This window comes from Anabrus simplex, chromosome 1, assembly GCF_040414725.1.
Source record: "Anabrus simplex isolate iqAnaSimp1 chromosome 1, ASM4041472v1, whole genome shotgun sequence".
Taxonomy (NCBI): domain Eukaryota; kingdom Metazoa; phylum Arthropoda; class Insecta; order Orthoptera; family Tettigoniidae; genus Anabrus; species Anabrus simplex.
The window spans coordinates 221,923,495-221,939,961 of NC_090265.1; the positions used below are offsets into that span (position 1 = coordinate 221,923,495).

At 36.4% G+C, this 16,467-nt stretch overlaps 1 protein-coding gene across 4 annotated transcripts in view; it reads left to right on the top strand.

The window, feature by feature from the left end:
• Nucleotides 1-15,966, top strand: part of LOC136864202 (CDK5 regulatory subunit-associated protein 3) — a 113,996-nt gene extending 98,030 nt beyond the window's left edge. For all 4 annotated transcript variants that reach the window (XM_067140887.2, XM_067140897.2, XM_067140906.2 and 1 more), the window contains exon 10: nt 15,633-15,966. In XM_067140887.2, coding sequence (XP_066996988.1) covers nt 15,633-15,704 — 72 coding nt within the window. In that variant the 3' untranslated portion in view covers nt 15,705-15,966. The remainder of the gene's footprint in view (nt 1-15,632) is intronic.
• Nucleotides 15,967-16,467: the final 501 nt, after the last annotated feature.

The following is a 16,467-nucleotide window of genomic DNA, read 5'->3' on the forward strand; positions in this document are numbered from 1 at the left end:
TCTGAAGTTGAAGAAATCGAAGAACGGAATGCAAGAAGATGGGATCTAGGTAAGTTGAAAGAAAAGAGTGCAAGGGATTGTTTCAAGGAATATGTTGCACAAGGACTAAATGAAAAGGCTGAAGGAAACAACAGCTGAAAAGTGTACAGTCATGAAGAATGAGACCAGTATGGCTGCTGAAGAAATGTTAGAAAGTAAGGTAAGATCAAGTAAGAATCAGTAGATAACTCAGAAGATACTGGACCTGACTGATGAATGGCAAAAGTACAAGAGTGCAAAAGATGAGAAAGGCAGAAAAAATACGGGCGATTAAAAAATATAGATAACTAGCAAGATACCCGTGCTTCGCTACGGTATTATACTGAAATTTATAATTGAATGCTTATTGTTTTAGATATATAATCCGCCGAAATTCGCGATCTGACTCGTTTTCCGGCGAGAATCCACCAAAATTCCCGATCTGACTCGTTTTCTATTAGATTTCGGCATGTTTCCTCCCATTTTTCAATCTTCCTTTCCAGCAATCGATTTCGTACTTCCCGGGCTAGGCTCAGGTATTCCTCCCGGTCAGTTGGGTCCCTAAATCTTTGCCATATTTTCCTATAATCATTTTTAATATGGATAAAATCCTTCAGGAGAACCGGCGTGGTGTCATATTGGGTGCCTTGGTGGCACTAAACCCGCGGCCGGACTGCATTCTTAGTCATTACCAGTCCAGGAGCCGTTTCCAGCGCAGTCCGCACAACTGACGACGGTCCGGAACATTATTATTATTATTATTATTATTATTATTATTATTATTATTATTATTATTATTACTATTATGTGTTGCTGGAATGGCTGATGACAGGGAAAACCGGAGTATCCGGAGAAAAACCTGTCCCGCCTCCGTTTTGTCCAGCACGAATGACACATGTAGTGACCGGGATTTGAACCACGGAACCCAGCTGTGAGAGGCCGGCGCGCTGCCGCCTGAGCAACGGAGGATCCTTATAAGTACATTAAGAACAGTAAAATCAATAGATTTCACCTCCTTCTACACCCCACCACCGTTAAGTTTATTTACCGACACCCACTCCCCTCCCAAAAAAAAAATTAAAAGAAGGCTTGTTTCTTTATGTTTAAAGGAGATTCCAAACACCAATGTTCACGTCTATTACCTTCAGTTTTGAGATATAAGTATCCCCATAAAAATAATTTATTTTTTCACTTCATTTCATACTACTCCCCCCCCCCACTAAGTGAATATTCCCGCAAAAAATACGTGTTTCTTTAATAGTAAAAGATCTGCTAAATACCAATTATCACGACTCTAACTTCTTCAGTTTTTGATTTATGTGTCCTCATGAAAGGAATTCAACTCCTTTACACTCCCGCCCTCCAAGATGGTTTCCTCCCAAAAACGCGTTTTTCTTTGTTTTTAAAGGAGATCCAAATACGAATTTTCACGTCTGTAACAGCTTTTGTTTGTGTTAGATGTATGTATTCTCATACAATTAAGTCAATTAAATTTTCAATTATTTCACACACACACACCCTCATTGGATTTTCCGAGAATACGTGTTTCTTTACTTTTAAAGCAGATTGCAAATATCAAATTTCACGTCTGTAATTCCTTCATTTCTGAGATATCAGTAGCGTTAAAAGAATTCAACACCATTTTCAGTCACATTCCCCCCCCCCCCCCCCCGCCACCCAAGTGGCATTTCCGAAAACTAAAAATACACGTTTCTTTATGTTTAATAGAGATAAAAATACCATTTTTCTCTTCTGTAACATGCTAAGTTTTTTTAGATATACTGTAAAAATTCTCATTTTAAAATTTCTCCCCTTTTGAGTTCCCCTTAAGTGGAGTTTCCAAAAACAAATCACCTATGTTTCTTTACATTTACAGGAGATTCCAAACACCCACTTTTTACGTCTGTAACATTTTACGTTTCCAAGATATTCTGTAGATATAGTCTTTCAAAAAATTCACCCCAATTTATCACTCCTGTTTAACCGCCATTAATTGGATTTTCCAAAAACTAAAAAAATACGTGTTTCTTTATTTATAAAGGAGATCCCATATACAAATTTTCAGTTCTGTAATATCTTTCGTTTCTGAGATATATGTATCCTCATTAAAGTCATTAAACCCATTTTTCACCCTTTTACACCCCACCTATTGCGATTTACAGCAAACAAAAAAATATGTGTTCCTTTATTTTTAGAGGAGATTCTAACTACCAATTTTTACATCTGTAAATTTTAAAGTTCTAAGATGTAGACACACTCATTTTAAAAAATTCACCCCCCCCTTTTCATCCACCAATATTTGGAATTTTCAAAAACGAAAAAATACGTGTTTCTTTACTTTTAAAGTAGATCCCAAATACCAATTTTCAGGTCTGTAATATCTTCAGGTTCTGAAATATAAGTAGCCTCATTTAAGACATTCAACCCATTATTCACCCTTTTACACCCTTCCTATTGGGATTTTCCGAAAACAAAAGAATACGTGTTTCTTTATTTTTGAAAGATTCTAAATACCAATTTTTACATCTATAAACTTTAAGAGTTTCGAGATATAGATACACTCATTTTAAAAAATAACCCCCCTTTTCACCCCCCCATTAATTGGATTTTCCCAAAACAAAAAATACGTGTTTCTTTATTTTAAAGGAGATCCCAAACACCAATTTTCAGATCTGTAATATATTCAGGTTCTGAAATATAAGTAGACTCATGAAAGGCGTTGGACAACTTTTTCAGACTTTTCCACCCTTCCTATTAGGAATTTCCGAAAACAAAATATACATGTTTCTTTATTTTTAAAGGAGATTCTAAATACTAATTTTCACATCTATAACCTTTAAAAGTTTTGAGATATAGATACACTCATTTTAAAATATTACCCCCTTTTCACCCTCTCTTAATTGGATTTTCCAGAAACAAATAATACGTGTTTCTCTATTTTTAAAGGAGATCCCAAACACCAATTTTCAGGTCTGTAATATCTTCAGTTTCTGAGATATAAGTAGCCCCATTAAAGGCATTTAACCCTTTTTTCACCCCTTTTCACTCCTCCTATTGCGATTTTCCGAAAACAAAAAAATACGTGTTTCTTTATTTTTAATGAAGATTCTAAATGCCAATTTTTACATCTGCAAACTTTAAAAGTTTGGAGATATAGATTCACTCATTTTAAAAATTCACCCCCTTTTCACCCTCCCATTAATTGGATTTTCCAAAAACAAAAAAATACGTGTTTCTTTATTTTTAAAAGAGATCAAAAGTACCAATTTTCAGGTCTGTAATATCTTCAGTTTCTGAGATATAAGTACCGGTATCCTGATTAAAGGCATTCAACCCATTTTTCCCCATTTTCACCCTTTTCACCCCTCCTGTTGGAATTTTCTGAAAATAAAAAAATACGTGTTTCCTTATTTTTAAAGAAGATTCTAAATACCAATTTTTACATCTGTAAACCTTTAAAGTTTTGAGATGTAGATACACTCATTTTAAAATTTCACCCCCCTTTTCACCCCCTTAGAGAAGGAATATCCAAAAATCCTCTCTTAGCGAGCACCTACATCTTAATATGAATATATCCCCAAAATTTCATTTCTTTATGTCCAGTAGTTTTGGCTCGGCGATGATGAATCAGTCAGTCAGTCAGGACAAGTTATTTTATATATATATAGATAATAATACCGAGCGAGTTCACCGTGCGGTTAGGGGCATGCAGCTGTGAGCTTGCATCCGGGAGATAGTGGGTTCAACCCCCACTGTTGGCAGCCCTGAGAATGGTTTTCCATGGTTTCTCATTTTTACACCAGGCAAATGCTAGGGCTGTAAATTAATTAAGGCCACGGCCGTTTCCTTCCCAATCCTAGCCCTTTCCTATCCTATTGTCACCATAAGACCTATCTGTGTCTGTGCAACGTAAAGCAAAAATTTAAAGAAAAAATAATCGTATGGCCTCAGCTACCATGTGTATTTTGATTTGAAGCCACCTGGCTGTCTGCTCGTCAATATCAACATTCCATTTTACTCTATGCCCGCTAGATGGCAGATAGAGTAAACCGAAACTCTCTTGGGCGTCTGTGGCTGAGATTTTAATTAATTTTGTTGGGTATTTTACATGCCGACATCGTACAACATGGAGGGTTGAATGGACTTTTTTTCGCCCTTCAAAAGTCCGACTACCTCTACTGGGTTTGAACCCGCTATCTTGGGATCTGGAGGCTGACACTCTACCACTGATCAACAGAGGTAGCTAAAATGTAGATAGAAAGTAAGGACAGCTAAGGAAAAATGGTTGAAAGAGAAGTGTAAGGCTGTTGAAGGTTGTATAGTTGTAGGAAATGTAGATTAGGAAACTAAAGGAAACCTGTGGAGAAAGGAAAACTAGATGTATGAATATTAAGAACTCGGAAAACTACTTTTAGGGAAAGAAGACAAGGCAGACAAATGGCAGGAACGCATTCAACAATTGTATCTAGGGAAAGAAGTACATGGTATGGTTCTGGAACAAGAAGAGGCTGTTGATGCTGACGAAGTGGGAGATTCAATTTTGAGGTCAGAATTTGACAGAGCTTTGAGGGACTTAAATAGGATCACAGCACCTGGAATTGATGACATACCCTCAAAATTACCAACAGCCTTAGCAGAAACTGGCATAGCGAGGTTATTCCTTTATTGTATAAGATGTACGATACAGAAGAAGTGCCATCCAATTTTAGACAGAATGTTATTATACCTATTCCCTAAAACACATGTGCTTTCAAGTGTGAATACTTCAACATCATCAGTGTTTCACTTTACAAAGGAAAATTTAATACGTCCTCTTATTCAATACATAACTCCATCATTAGATGGAGTAATAAAAGTCAAACATTTCGACTTGTTTGAGCCATCTTCAGTGAAAAAAGGGGGTTAAAGTTATTTACATAATAGAAGCTAAAAATGTGTTAAAAACATAATGAAGGAACAAATGAATAACAAGAGAGACATGACGGAAATAAAAAACAATTCAGTATATACACATTTCCATCATTAGATGGAGTAATAATCAACTCATTTGAGACATCTGCAGTGAAAAAAGTTAACATTTTTACATGAAGCTTAAAAGTGTGTTACAACCTATGAAAAAAAGAGGAAAAACAAATGAGGTAAGACGGAAACAAACAATAAGTGTTTATAGTGAGGTTGTGGACCTCTTAGTCTAAAAATTTTTCAGTGTGATATAATTAAAAACAGGACGAAAACACTGTGGTTTAAAAATTCAGAATTGACAGTCTGTCTTTATAGAGTCACCATCACCACGAGTAGTTAAGAGGGGAGCGAAAAATTTGAGAATCTAAATTTGAGAGGAAACACGTGCCAGGTGAAATGTATGTGTCACGTGATGGAAAACCGCCAATGAATTTCAAATTTTAGAATAGTAGCACTTTCAAAAGGCCTGATCTTCTCAGTTTTAGCAGTCCTCGTTCTCAGTGATTGTTTCCAATGTTGACTAGGTGTGTTTGCCTTATTTTAAATAGTCAGGAGGGCAGCAAAAAATTGAGAAGCTGTGTTAGAGAAAATGACAGATGCATGGTAAACTGTATGTGACCGTCAATGAAGTTCTAATCTGTAATGAAAAAAATTAGGTTGTATGTGAAACTTGGGCTGATAAGTAAAAAATGGAAAATAAGTGTGAAGAAACTTACTTATTAAGCGGTTGTCCTCTTGAAACAGCCTGACCTTCTCAAAGTTAACGGTCCCGTTCTTAGGATCATGTCTATTGTTGGCTCAGCTGTGTTTGCAAGGATGGGATGAGTGAAGAGGGAAGGGAAGAGGGGTGCAGGGCTGGTGGGGAAAAGGGGAGTGGTGGTGAGTTGGAGAGATGGAGGCGAGGTTGGTTTTTATTATAGAAGTCCTAACAAATATATAGAATATATGAATGATACAGTCAGGTCAGGAGTGATCCTGATACCGTATCCGACAGTAGACGGTACTACCTGCGACTGTCTGGCCGAGGGTTGGGCGGCTGACACCAAACCCGACAAACTAGGGGAAGACCAACAGCTACGGGTGGAGGAGTTTTCCCCTAGAAGGTTTGATGAGACCCTTGTGTAGGAAATGACACATAAATTCATCAGCTGCTGCTTTGCAGTGAAGTAGGGGACTGCCAAAGGCTAAGGGAGAATACCCCTGACAGAAAATCCCCAGCAGTGTTAGGCTTAGCAAGTCAACTGAAGGGTTATATCGATTGCTTTCAACTACAAAACGAGCCTCGGAACGCAAAGAAAATACCGGATAGACACGTCTTCTCAAACATCTGCAACGTATGATGACCGTAAGGCTGATGTTCAAGTACGATGTTCTGAGAAGAAGCCCAAAAGAAAGAGTCCTAAACACAGAATTGGAACATTAAATATCCTGACCCTGACTGGCAGAAGCGAGGAGCTGATAGATATGATGGAAAGGAGGAACCTCTGTATTCTTGGCCTGAGTGAGGCAAAGTGGAAGGGAAGAGGAACAAAAAAGCTAAGAAAAGGATACAAACTACATTGGAATGGAAATAAAATAGAAGCCAAAAATGGTGTAGGTTTTATATTAAGAGAGGACATTGATGTCATCAGTGAGGTAATATATGTTAATGAAAGAATTATTAAGTTGAACATCTCTCTTAACAAGAGTGTGCTGACAGTAGTCCAGGTGTATGCCCCACAGACTGGCTGTAACGAAGAGGAAAAATTCCGAACTGATTTAGAAGAAGCTATAGAAAGAGAGGAAAATATCATAATAATGGGAGATCTAAATGCTCAAGTTGGATCAGACAGGCGTGGATATGAAAATGTACTAGGTCCACATGGTTATGGAGACAGGAACCCAGAAGGAGAAAGTCTTCTAGATCTATGTGTAAGGAATGGCTTGAGAATAAACAACAGTTGGTTTCAGAAGCAGCTAAGTCATAAACTAACAAGATACAGTTGGAATGGAGATACTAAAACTCTGATAGATTATTTTATATCTGACAATGAAGCAGGAAAGACCATATGTGATGTCAGAGTTATACCAAGTGAAAGCCTGGACAGTGACCACAGACTTCTCCTCGCAACAATAAAGCACATTGAAATTTATAGACCTCAGAAATACAGGAAACCAAAAATTAAGACATGGGAGCTAAAGAAGACAGAGAAACAAGTTGAATACACAAAAAAAGTGACCAATAATTTACCATCAGATGCATTACAAGAAGGCAACATCAAGTGGACTAGATTCAAAGAAAGCATTGTCGGAGCTGCATTAGAAGTTTGTGGTAAAACTAATAGCAAAATGAAGGGAAAGGAAACTCCTTGGTGGAACAATTGGGTGAAGATTGCTGTGAAAGTGAAAAATGAAACCAGGAAAGCCAGAGACAAAGAAATGCAAAAAGGAAGTCAAAGGAACGAATCTAGAGTAAATGAACTGCAGCAGAAATACAGAGATCAGAAGTTACAAGTAAAGAAAATTGTGGCCGAAGAAAAACAGAAAGCTTGGACTGATTTCACAGATAAACTAGAGCAAGACAGCAAAGCTTTACCGAACAATACGAAATATAAGAAGAGACAATGAATACATAACAGCAATAGAGGAACCAGATGGTAACATAGTTAGGGAGGAGACAGAAATAAGGAAGATCATGAAATCCTATTTTGATAATTTATACAACAGTACTGGGAAAGACTCCAATGATGTAACCACGCAGGTCAGTTTAAGCTGCAATGATGAGCCTGACCAAGAGAGTCCGCCAACATGAAAGGAAGTAGAGACGGCCCTTAATAGTATGCCCAAAGAAAGATCTACAGGATTTGATGAAGTCAGTGCAGATATGATCAAAGCAACTGGTGCAATAGGAATACAGTGGCTTCATAGAGTAATTAATGCAATACGGAAGGATAGGAAAGTCCCAGATGATTGGAAAAAGGGAATAATAATACCTCTCTTCAAAAAAGGAAGCCGGAAGAAATGTAGCAATTATAGAGGGATCACTTTATTGTCTCATGGTTTGAAAATATTTGAGAAAATACTTGAAAAAAGGCTAAGGAAAATAATAGAACCACAACTACAGGAAGAACAATATGGATTCAGAGAACACCGATCAACTACCGATCTCATATTTGCACTTAGAATACTGTTAGAAAAGCATTGGGAGAAGGGCAAAGACTTAACACTAGTGTTTTTGGATCTCGAAAAAGCATTTGATAGTGTTCCAAGGAAGACTATATGGGAATGTTTAAGAAAGAAGAATGTACCCAAGGGGCTTATCCAGAAAGTTAAAATGCTTTACGAAGACTGCTGCAGTTGCGTACAGATAGGAAACGGTAATTCTGATTGGTTCCAAACCACTAAAGGAGTGCAACAAGGCAGTACCCTTTCACCATTACTTTTTATCACTGTCATGGATGAAGTCATGAAAGAAATTAAGCAGAAGAACAATATGGACATCAATGCATTTGCATTTGCAGATGATGTAGTAATTTGGGGAAATACAGAGAAGGAAGTCCAAGAGAGGCTGAACACCTGGAATGAACATTTGAAAGCACACGGATTAACAATAAATAAATCGAAAACTGTTACTATGTCTGTCAACAGGCAGAAGAAGAAAGGAAAAATAATGCTGGAAGGTACACAACTGGAAACAGTAGACCAATATAAATATCTTGGGTGCATCATTTCAAGTGATAACAGAATACAGCATGAGATTAACAACCGCATTCAAAAATCAGCTCAGTTTTACCATCAAGTTCGGAACCTCCTCTGGAACGAACAAGTTCCCTTAAGATCAAAGCAGATTCTATTCCAATCATACTTCACCCCCATAATAACATATGGCCTAGAAACCTGCACAACAACCCAACAAGTGGACAGCAAACTACAAGCCGCAGAAATGAAGTTCCTACGAACTATGGTACAGAAGACAAAAAGGGACAGGGTAAGGAATGAAAGAATAAGGGAGCAAGCTGGTGTGTACTGTAACTGGGCCCATGGGAGTAATACACATATATTATGTATTATAGTGCCAATGGAAAATCTAAGAATAGTTTCCCTCGAGTAGTAAAATTTATGCAGTGGAGTAACTATCAAATTAAGAATGGAGGCCGTGGACTTAGAAATCTCCAACAAGCATTGCAGAGTTACAAGACATTGGGTAAAGGGAGTATGCTACATAACCAGGAAAGTTAAAGAGAAATATACGAAGGAATAAGGGACATAAGTGAAAATAGATCAGAAACCAGTAGAAGATTTAAAAATAGATATATATATATTGAAACAATAAATCGAACATCTGACAATTTACATGAAATGAGAACTATATAAATATAAAATTTTCCCAACCACTTACACGGATTACAAATTCATATATCAACAACAACAACAACAACAACAAAAAGAGATAAGATATGCAAGAGAAAGAAAGGAAAAAGAGAAGATGCCGCAGGAAAGGAAAAGGGCAAACAAGGAAAGAATGAATACTGCGATAAAAAGAGAAATCGAGAACGACAAGAAAGGGAAGATGTTCAGTTAGCAAATTCGAGTACACCAGCAGAAAGAATTATCTGAACAAAATGCAAATACAATATCCAGGTCACCACTACTTCTGTTATCCCACAGATTAACACTAGGTAACATAGTTCTACAGCCGAGTAATCACCATGTAGTTTCATAGAACCAGTTTCACAATATCCTGAAGCACTGAACGAATAGAAGTACGTGTACAATAGAAGTCGCACAGTTGCCAATACACCACACGCACATTTCAAAAGAAAGTTGTTACGAAAGGTCGTGAATGAAAAGTTTTAAACCCAAGAAGGGCAAGTGAAATTTCGGCCTGGAAATGCCATGCTCCCAGCTTAATTTTGCAGGCAAAGTCTATCCCAATGCGATTAAAAGTATTTACAGTAAAGAAATCAGTTTGTCATACCTCATCTTGGAACAAATTGAACTGCCCGCACATGAAGTCTTCTGGGCACATATAATTAAGGACGAAGTTGACGTAGGATGTTGCTCCCTCCACACAGGCCTAAGTCCATCTCAATGTTTCCAGAGGAAGGCCAGGTATTTATAGTGTGGAGTAGAATGAGAAATATATCTGGAAGATTCCAGAGATTAGTGAAGCATGCGCGAATAAACCAGGCGGTCACATGACTTCAGCCGGCAAAAGGAAGTTAGTTTATCGAAGATGGTGAAGATGAATAGAGTAGAGTTCATGCAAGGTATGAAGTATGCAAGTTCCAGTTGGAGAAAAATGCAGTTATATCATGATGAGGGTAAGTCCATACAAATCGTAGAAGAAAGGTTATGTGCGTGGCGAGTTTCATAACAGTAGTTGCTGATGAAGTAAAGAGTCCGTTACAGTACCCATCCCTGAATGAAATAGTGACAAGGGCCCGTTTGAAATGGTTTGGCCATGTCAAACGAATGGACGATGGAAGGACAGCAAAACAATGGCTACACAAAGTCGTGGCCAGAAAACGACCGGTAGGAAGACCTAGGAAGAGGTGGCTGGACCAAGTGAAAGAGGACATAGGAACAACAGGAATCAGCTGGGATGTCGTCTTGAGAGAAGAGTGGTACATGGACAGACAGAAGTGGAGAGTGCTCGTAAACCACACCCGGGCAACTGGAGTGGAAAACTGATGATGATGATTATGAATGTTTCAAGTAGAATGTTCTTTTTTTCGTTGATTTTATTTAAATTATGAGAGTAGTTCGTAAACTGATCTAAATCGATGTGGATGCTCTCGAGAATATTGAGCATGGTGCCTTTTTGCTCATAATGCGAGATCTTTATCTATTGATGTGTATTCATGACTGGATTCTGTATGATGTTCACTCATAGCTGAAAAACAATTATATTTGAGAGTGTTGCGATGTTCGGTGTATCTTATGACGAAATTGCGGCCTGTTTGACCATCATAGCTGGAATTGTAGGATTGGCATTCTAATTTGTAAACTCCGGAGTTCAGATATCTATTATTAATATTGTTATTGTTGAAAGTGTGTGGATTGAAAATGAGTTTGGAGTTGGTGTGGGAGGTTCTAAACGCTATTTGAATGTTGTGATTTTTAAAGATAGGAATTTTGTAAATGCTACTATTATTGAATGTGAAAGTGGAAAACTTCTCCTTAGGAGCAGAATCTTTTTCTAGGGTAGCCTTGAGTCTGCTCTTATATCTATTGATGATTCTGTTGATGAAGGTTTTACTGAAACCGTTGTGTTCTGCAATATTGTAAATAGTATTAATTTCTTTTTTGTAATTCTTGCAAGATAAAGGAACAGTTAATGCTCTGAGTACCATGCTACTGTAAGCTGCTTTCTTATATGCATAGGTGTTTGTTGGATGGTATGGGTGGGTTTCCTGTATGTATTAAAGGATAAAGTATTGTGCAGTTGTGCTTGATGGAAGTCCAGGTAATTGAGGGCATTATTGTTTTCTGACTCTATGGTGAATTTTATATGTGGGTTAGTGGAGTTGAGAATTTCAAGTACTGTATTGCTGTTAGTAACATGGGAGTCTAAAATAACAAACGTGTCGTCTACATGGCGTGTCTAGCGTTGAATGCCGTTAATCTTACCAGTAAGGTGAGAATGTTCTAAATGATTGATGTAAATATTTGCAAGTATCCCTGAAGCTTGTGACCCCATGGGAAGACCTATCTGTTGGTAAACGACATTATTGAAAGTGAAGAAATTGTTATTCAATGTAAATTTCAAAATCTGAATAAATTCATCTATTTTGCCTATATTTAAATTGCTGAATTTGGAAAGATTGTTCTTAATCAGTTGTGCGGTGCTGTTAACCAGCTCATTAGCATACATGTTAGTAATATCAAATGAATGAAGAGTGTGGTGTTTGGATAAATTAAAGTGTATAATTTTATTGCAAAATTCTATGGAATTTTTCACTGATGTATTGGTTTGAAAACGATAGTATGATTTAAGGAGTTTGTGAATGAACTGAGATATTTCATAAGTCGGACTATTTCTGAAATTGATAATGGGTCTTATGGGGATGTCGGCTTTATGGATCTTGGGTAGCGCTTTTGTTGTGGGAAGCTTCGGATTCATAATAATAATATTGGATTTTTCAAGGTCATTAAACAAGTATGAAACATTCTTAATAATGGTTTTTAGGTCTCTTTGTATTTTATTAGTTGGATCTTTTTTAGAGTTTATGAAGTTGTTTTCTGTAAAAAACGTTTGTGCTTTATTGATATATTCACTTTTGTCCATGATTGCGGTAGTGTTCCCTTTGTCGGCTTTTGTTGTTATTAAGTCATTGTGTTTGACTTTTTCTAGTTTGTGGACTTTAGCTATGTGTTCATTGTTGGGTTTAATGGTTTGTTGTTGATTAAGGGTAGAAGATAGTTTACGTTTGACTTCATATCGGACCTTTTCTTGTATGTTTATGGGTAACTTATTAGTGGCTAATTCAGATTCAGCTGTGGTGGAAATTAAATTATCGCGGTTAGAAGGATTACCCCAATTATGTTTAGGTCCCTTGCTCAGCTCTTCGAGATTCTTGGCATCGAGATTGATGTTACTTATGTTCACTACAGGTTCGTGAAAAAACATTTAGTTTTGTGCTGTTTGCGGTATTATGTTTTCTAAGTGTTGTTTTTGAGAGAGCATTCCATTTTATGTCAAGTGTTTGTTGTTTCTTTAACAAAGTATGATTTTGTTAGTGACGTGTAATTGAAAGGATGTCCATTCGAGGGGGCAAAGACTTCTAAATGAGTTCCATATAGTTTGTGGTTCAGAGGAGATTTCTTTTTATGGATAAATTTGATTTTGTCTTCAATCCAAATTTTATCAGTTTTAAACTGAGTTGCATGAGTTTTTGCTGCGTTCCTATGAGTTTTCTTGGTGAATTTTAAAAATTTGGGAGTTAATTTATTGATCAAGCATTTTTTCAAAAAAATGTAAGTCTTGCCTTAATTTGGCAACCTTTATTTTGAGGTTGCTTTCTTGCCTGCCTGGATGGCATTTCCATTACAAGATATTAGAATCATTCCATATTGACGGTTTTCACTTTACAAAGGAAAATTTAATATGTCCTCCTATTCAGTACATAACTAAAGCATTAAATGGAGTAATAAAAGTCAAACATGTTTCGACTCGTTTGAGCCATCTTCAGTGAAAAAAGTGGGGTTAAAGTTATTTACATAGTAGAAGCTAAAAATGTGTTTAAAACATATTGAAGGAACAAATGAAAAACAAAAGAGATATGATGGAAATAAAAAACAATTCAATATATACACATTTCTATCATTAGATGGAGTAATAATCAACTCGTTTGAGACATCTTCAGTGAAAAAAGTTAACATTTTTACATAAATTAAAGCTAAAAATTGTGTTAAAACCTCTGAAGAAAAGAGGGAAAACAAATGAGGTAAGACGGAAACAAACAATAAATGTTTATAGTGAGGTTGTGGACCTCTTAGTCTAAACATTTTTCAGTGTGATATAATTGAAAACAGGACGAAAACACTGTGTTAAAAATTCAGAATTGACAGTCTGTCTTTGTAGAGTGACCATCACCACGAGTAGTTAAGAAGGGAGCGAAAAACTTGAAAAAGATGTACAGGGCATTTGTAGATCTAGAAAAGGCATTCAGTAATGTTGATTGGACCCAGCTATTTGAGATTCTGAATGTGATTAGGATCAGATACTGAGGAAGAAAGATTTCTACAATCTGTAAAAAAAATCTGTCTGCTGTGATAAGAATCGAGGGCTATGAGAAAGAACCTGCAATCCATAAAGGATTGAGGCCAAGCTACAGTTTGTGTCCCTTCTCCTTTTCATTGTTTATGTAGAACAGAAGAAAAAGGGAATCAAAGAGGAATTTCGAAAGGGAATCACAATCCAAGGAGAGGAAATGAAAATTCTGAGATTTGCCGTTGATACTATTATTTTATCTGAGTCTGCAAAAGATCTAGAGAAATTGCTGCTGAATGGTACGGACACAGTCTTGGAGGAGTATAAGATGAATGAATGAATGAATGAATGAATGAATGAATGAATGAATGAATGAATGAATGAATGAATAATTAAATAAATAAATAAAATAAATCTAAAACAGAAGTAGTGGGGTGATGTCGAATGAAGTCAGGTGATGCAAGAAATAATAGATTAGGAGATGAAGTCTTGAAGGAAATAGATTAATATTGTTACTTGGGTAGTAGAATAACTAAATAATAAGTAAGGATGACATAAATTGCAGACTAGCACAATTAAGGAAGGTCTTTCTTAAGAAAAGAAATTTGCTCATTTCATACATTGATACAGACTGAGCTAGCGGCTGTGTGGTTTGGATAACGTAGCTTCAGCTTGCATTTGTGAGATAGTGGGTTGGAACACCACTGTCGGCAGCTCTGAATATGGTTTCCGGTGGTTTCCCATTTTCACACCAGGCAAATGCTGTACCTTAATTAATTAAGGTTATGGTCCTTAACACAGGATAGGGTGGCTTGGATGCTGCATGAAACCTGTCTGTGGACTGATGACTGAGACAACTGTCGCTGCCTCACAGGGATGATGAGTCGTCAGCCTCACTTAAATTTTATCACACACACTCTCTTCATTATCACTTTCACTTTTGATCCACTGTCTAAAACACTTCCAGGCAGACTCTCAGTGCGCTCATATTCACAACCTAAAGCCATATTGAACTGAAAGGCACATGAACAAATGGAATATTGCTGCTAATTCTTAGCCTTAAAGTAAACAGAAAGAATAACAGACATGAGAGTAGAACAGCCATATTCCTTAGCTGTTCATAAAACCTTAATGTTGGTGGAAGTATTTGCAGGGGTAGCAGAAATCTAACAGCCTGTGCTCAGCAGTTATGGCCTTCATAGATGTGGCAGCCTTACCTTGTCATCCAAGATAAATGGTTTACTACCCTTGTAATCTATAGAAACTCTTCCAGTCTTAAAAACATTTTGATCTACCATTAGCTCTTTCTATACCTCACCTGTAGCTCCTTTCATGTAAACTGACCATATCCTAAAGAGGACAGCAATAATTATACCAAAAATAATATCTGGTTTCACTTCTTCCATATAGAAATTTCTATTTTCCTCAAAGTGATTGAAGAGCTTCAGAAGTTATGGTAACAATGCAGTTGCCTCCTTAATTCTTGCACACCCCTGCAATGCTTCTTTCTTTATGAATGCTTCTCTGTTATTGTCATGTACTTGTCCTTACCTCTGTTCCTGCTCTGAGAGAAATGGAGATTGCATAAGAGTTTATTCTTTTGTTTAAAGTGGACTCAGGCCTTATTCGATAATTCTTTCCATCTTTCTTTCTTTCTTTCTTTCTTTCTTTTGCTAAACTCTTCCCCATCTATACTCAGTACTTCATCCATCCCTTCTGGAATACTGTCCAGTCTACTGCAACACCTCACATTTTATCCTTGGTGACTGATGAAATGTCAGATTTTATTTTTTGTGTTATTGTAATCTATATATGTCTTGTGTGTTTACTGCTTCTTTGCATGTTTTCCTTATCCCACTTGATTTATTTCCTACATTCTGCCTTGCTTTGACAATCATTTGTTTTTGTTATAATGGTAATAAAATTTGGTTAAAGTGAACATTTGCTTGTCTTGCAGATTGAAGAGGACATTTCGAAGAAATACAAAAATCGTCCAGTTAACATCATGGGTGGAGTCAATATTTTGTAAGAAGCATTTTGGAGGAAGTTAAAGATTAGGAAGGAATTCAGTTTTTTGTAACTTCTGTAGAACTTGGTATGATAATGAGACATTCCTGTTACAAATAGTCGAGGCTCTATTTTGGCTGGAGAAACACACCATCAAGTAATTCTTGTTGTGATGGCATATGACTTCAGTATGTAAGGTGTGTGGAGCCTGTAGTTTTAATATTTCTTGACACACAGATATTGATGAAAGGGGACAAATATACTGAAAATATTTTATTATTTTATCTGGGTGCAGAAGTTGAGATTTATCTGTCTTATAGAGTAAACTACAATCAGGTTCCATAAAGCACTATTACGGTCCAGAACATTATTATTATTATTATTATTATTATTATTATTATTATTATTATTATTATTGTTATTATTATTGTTATTATTATTGTTATTGTTATTATTATTATTATTATTATTATTATTATTATTATTATTATTATTATTATTATTATTATTATTATTATTATTATTATTATTATTATGATAGATGCTCTGGACCCCACAGCAAGATGCAAGACCGCTACTTGGCGGTAAATTACATCTGCTGTCATTGTGCGCGTAGGCAAGTGTGCGGGATTTCTGGCGATACGAATGACATACTGTACTGTACTTCCATGCATTATTGACCTTATTATAGAGGTGAACAATTTGACGGTCAATCTCATTCCTATCGTTTATTTCAAATGTGTTTAAATGTTTATTTATATGCCAGGAGAGTCTACTGTAATCTA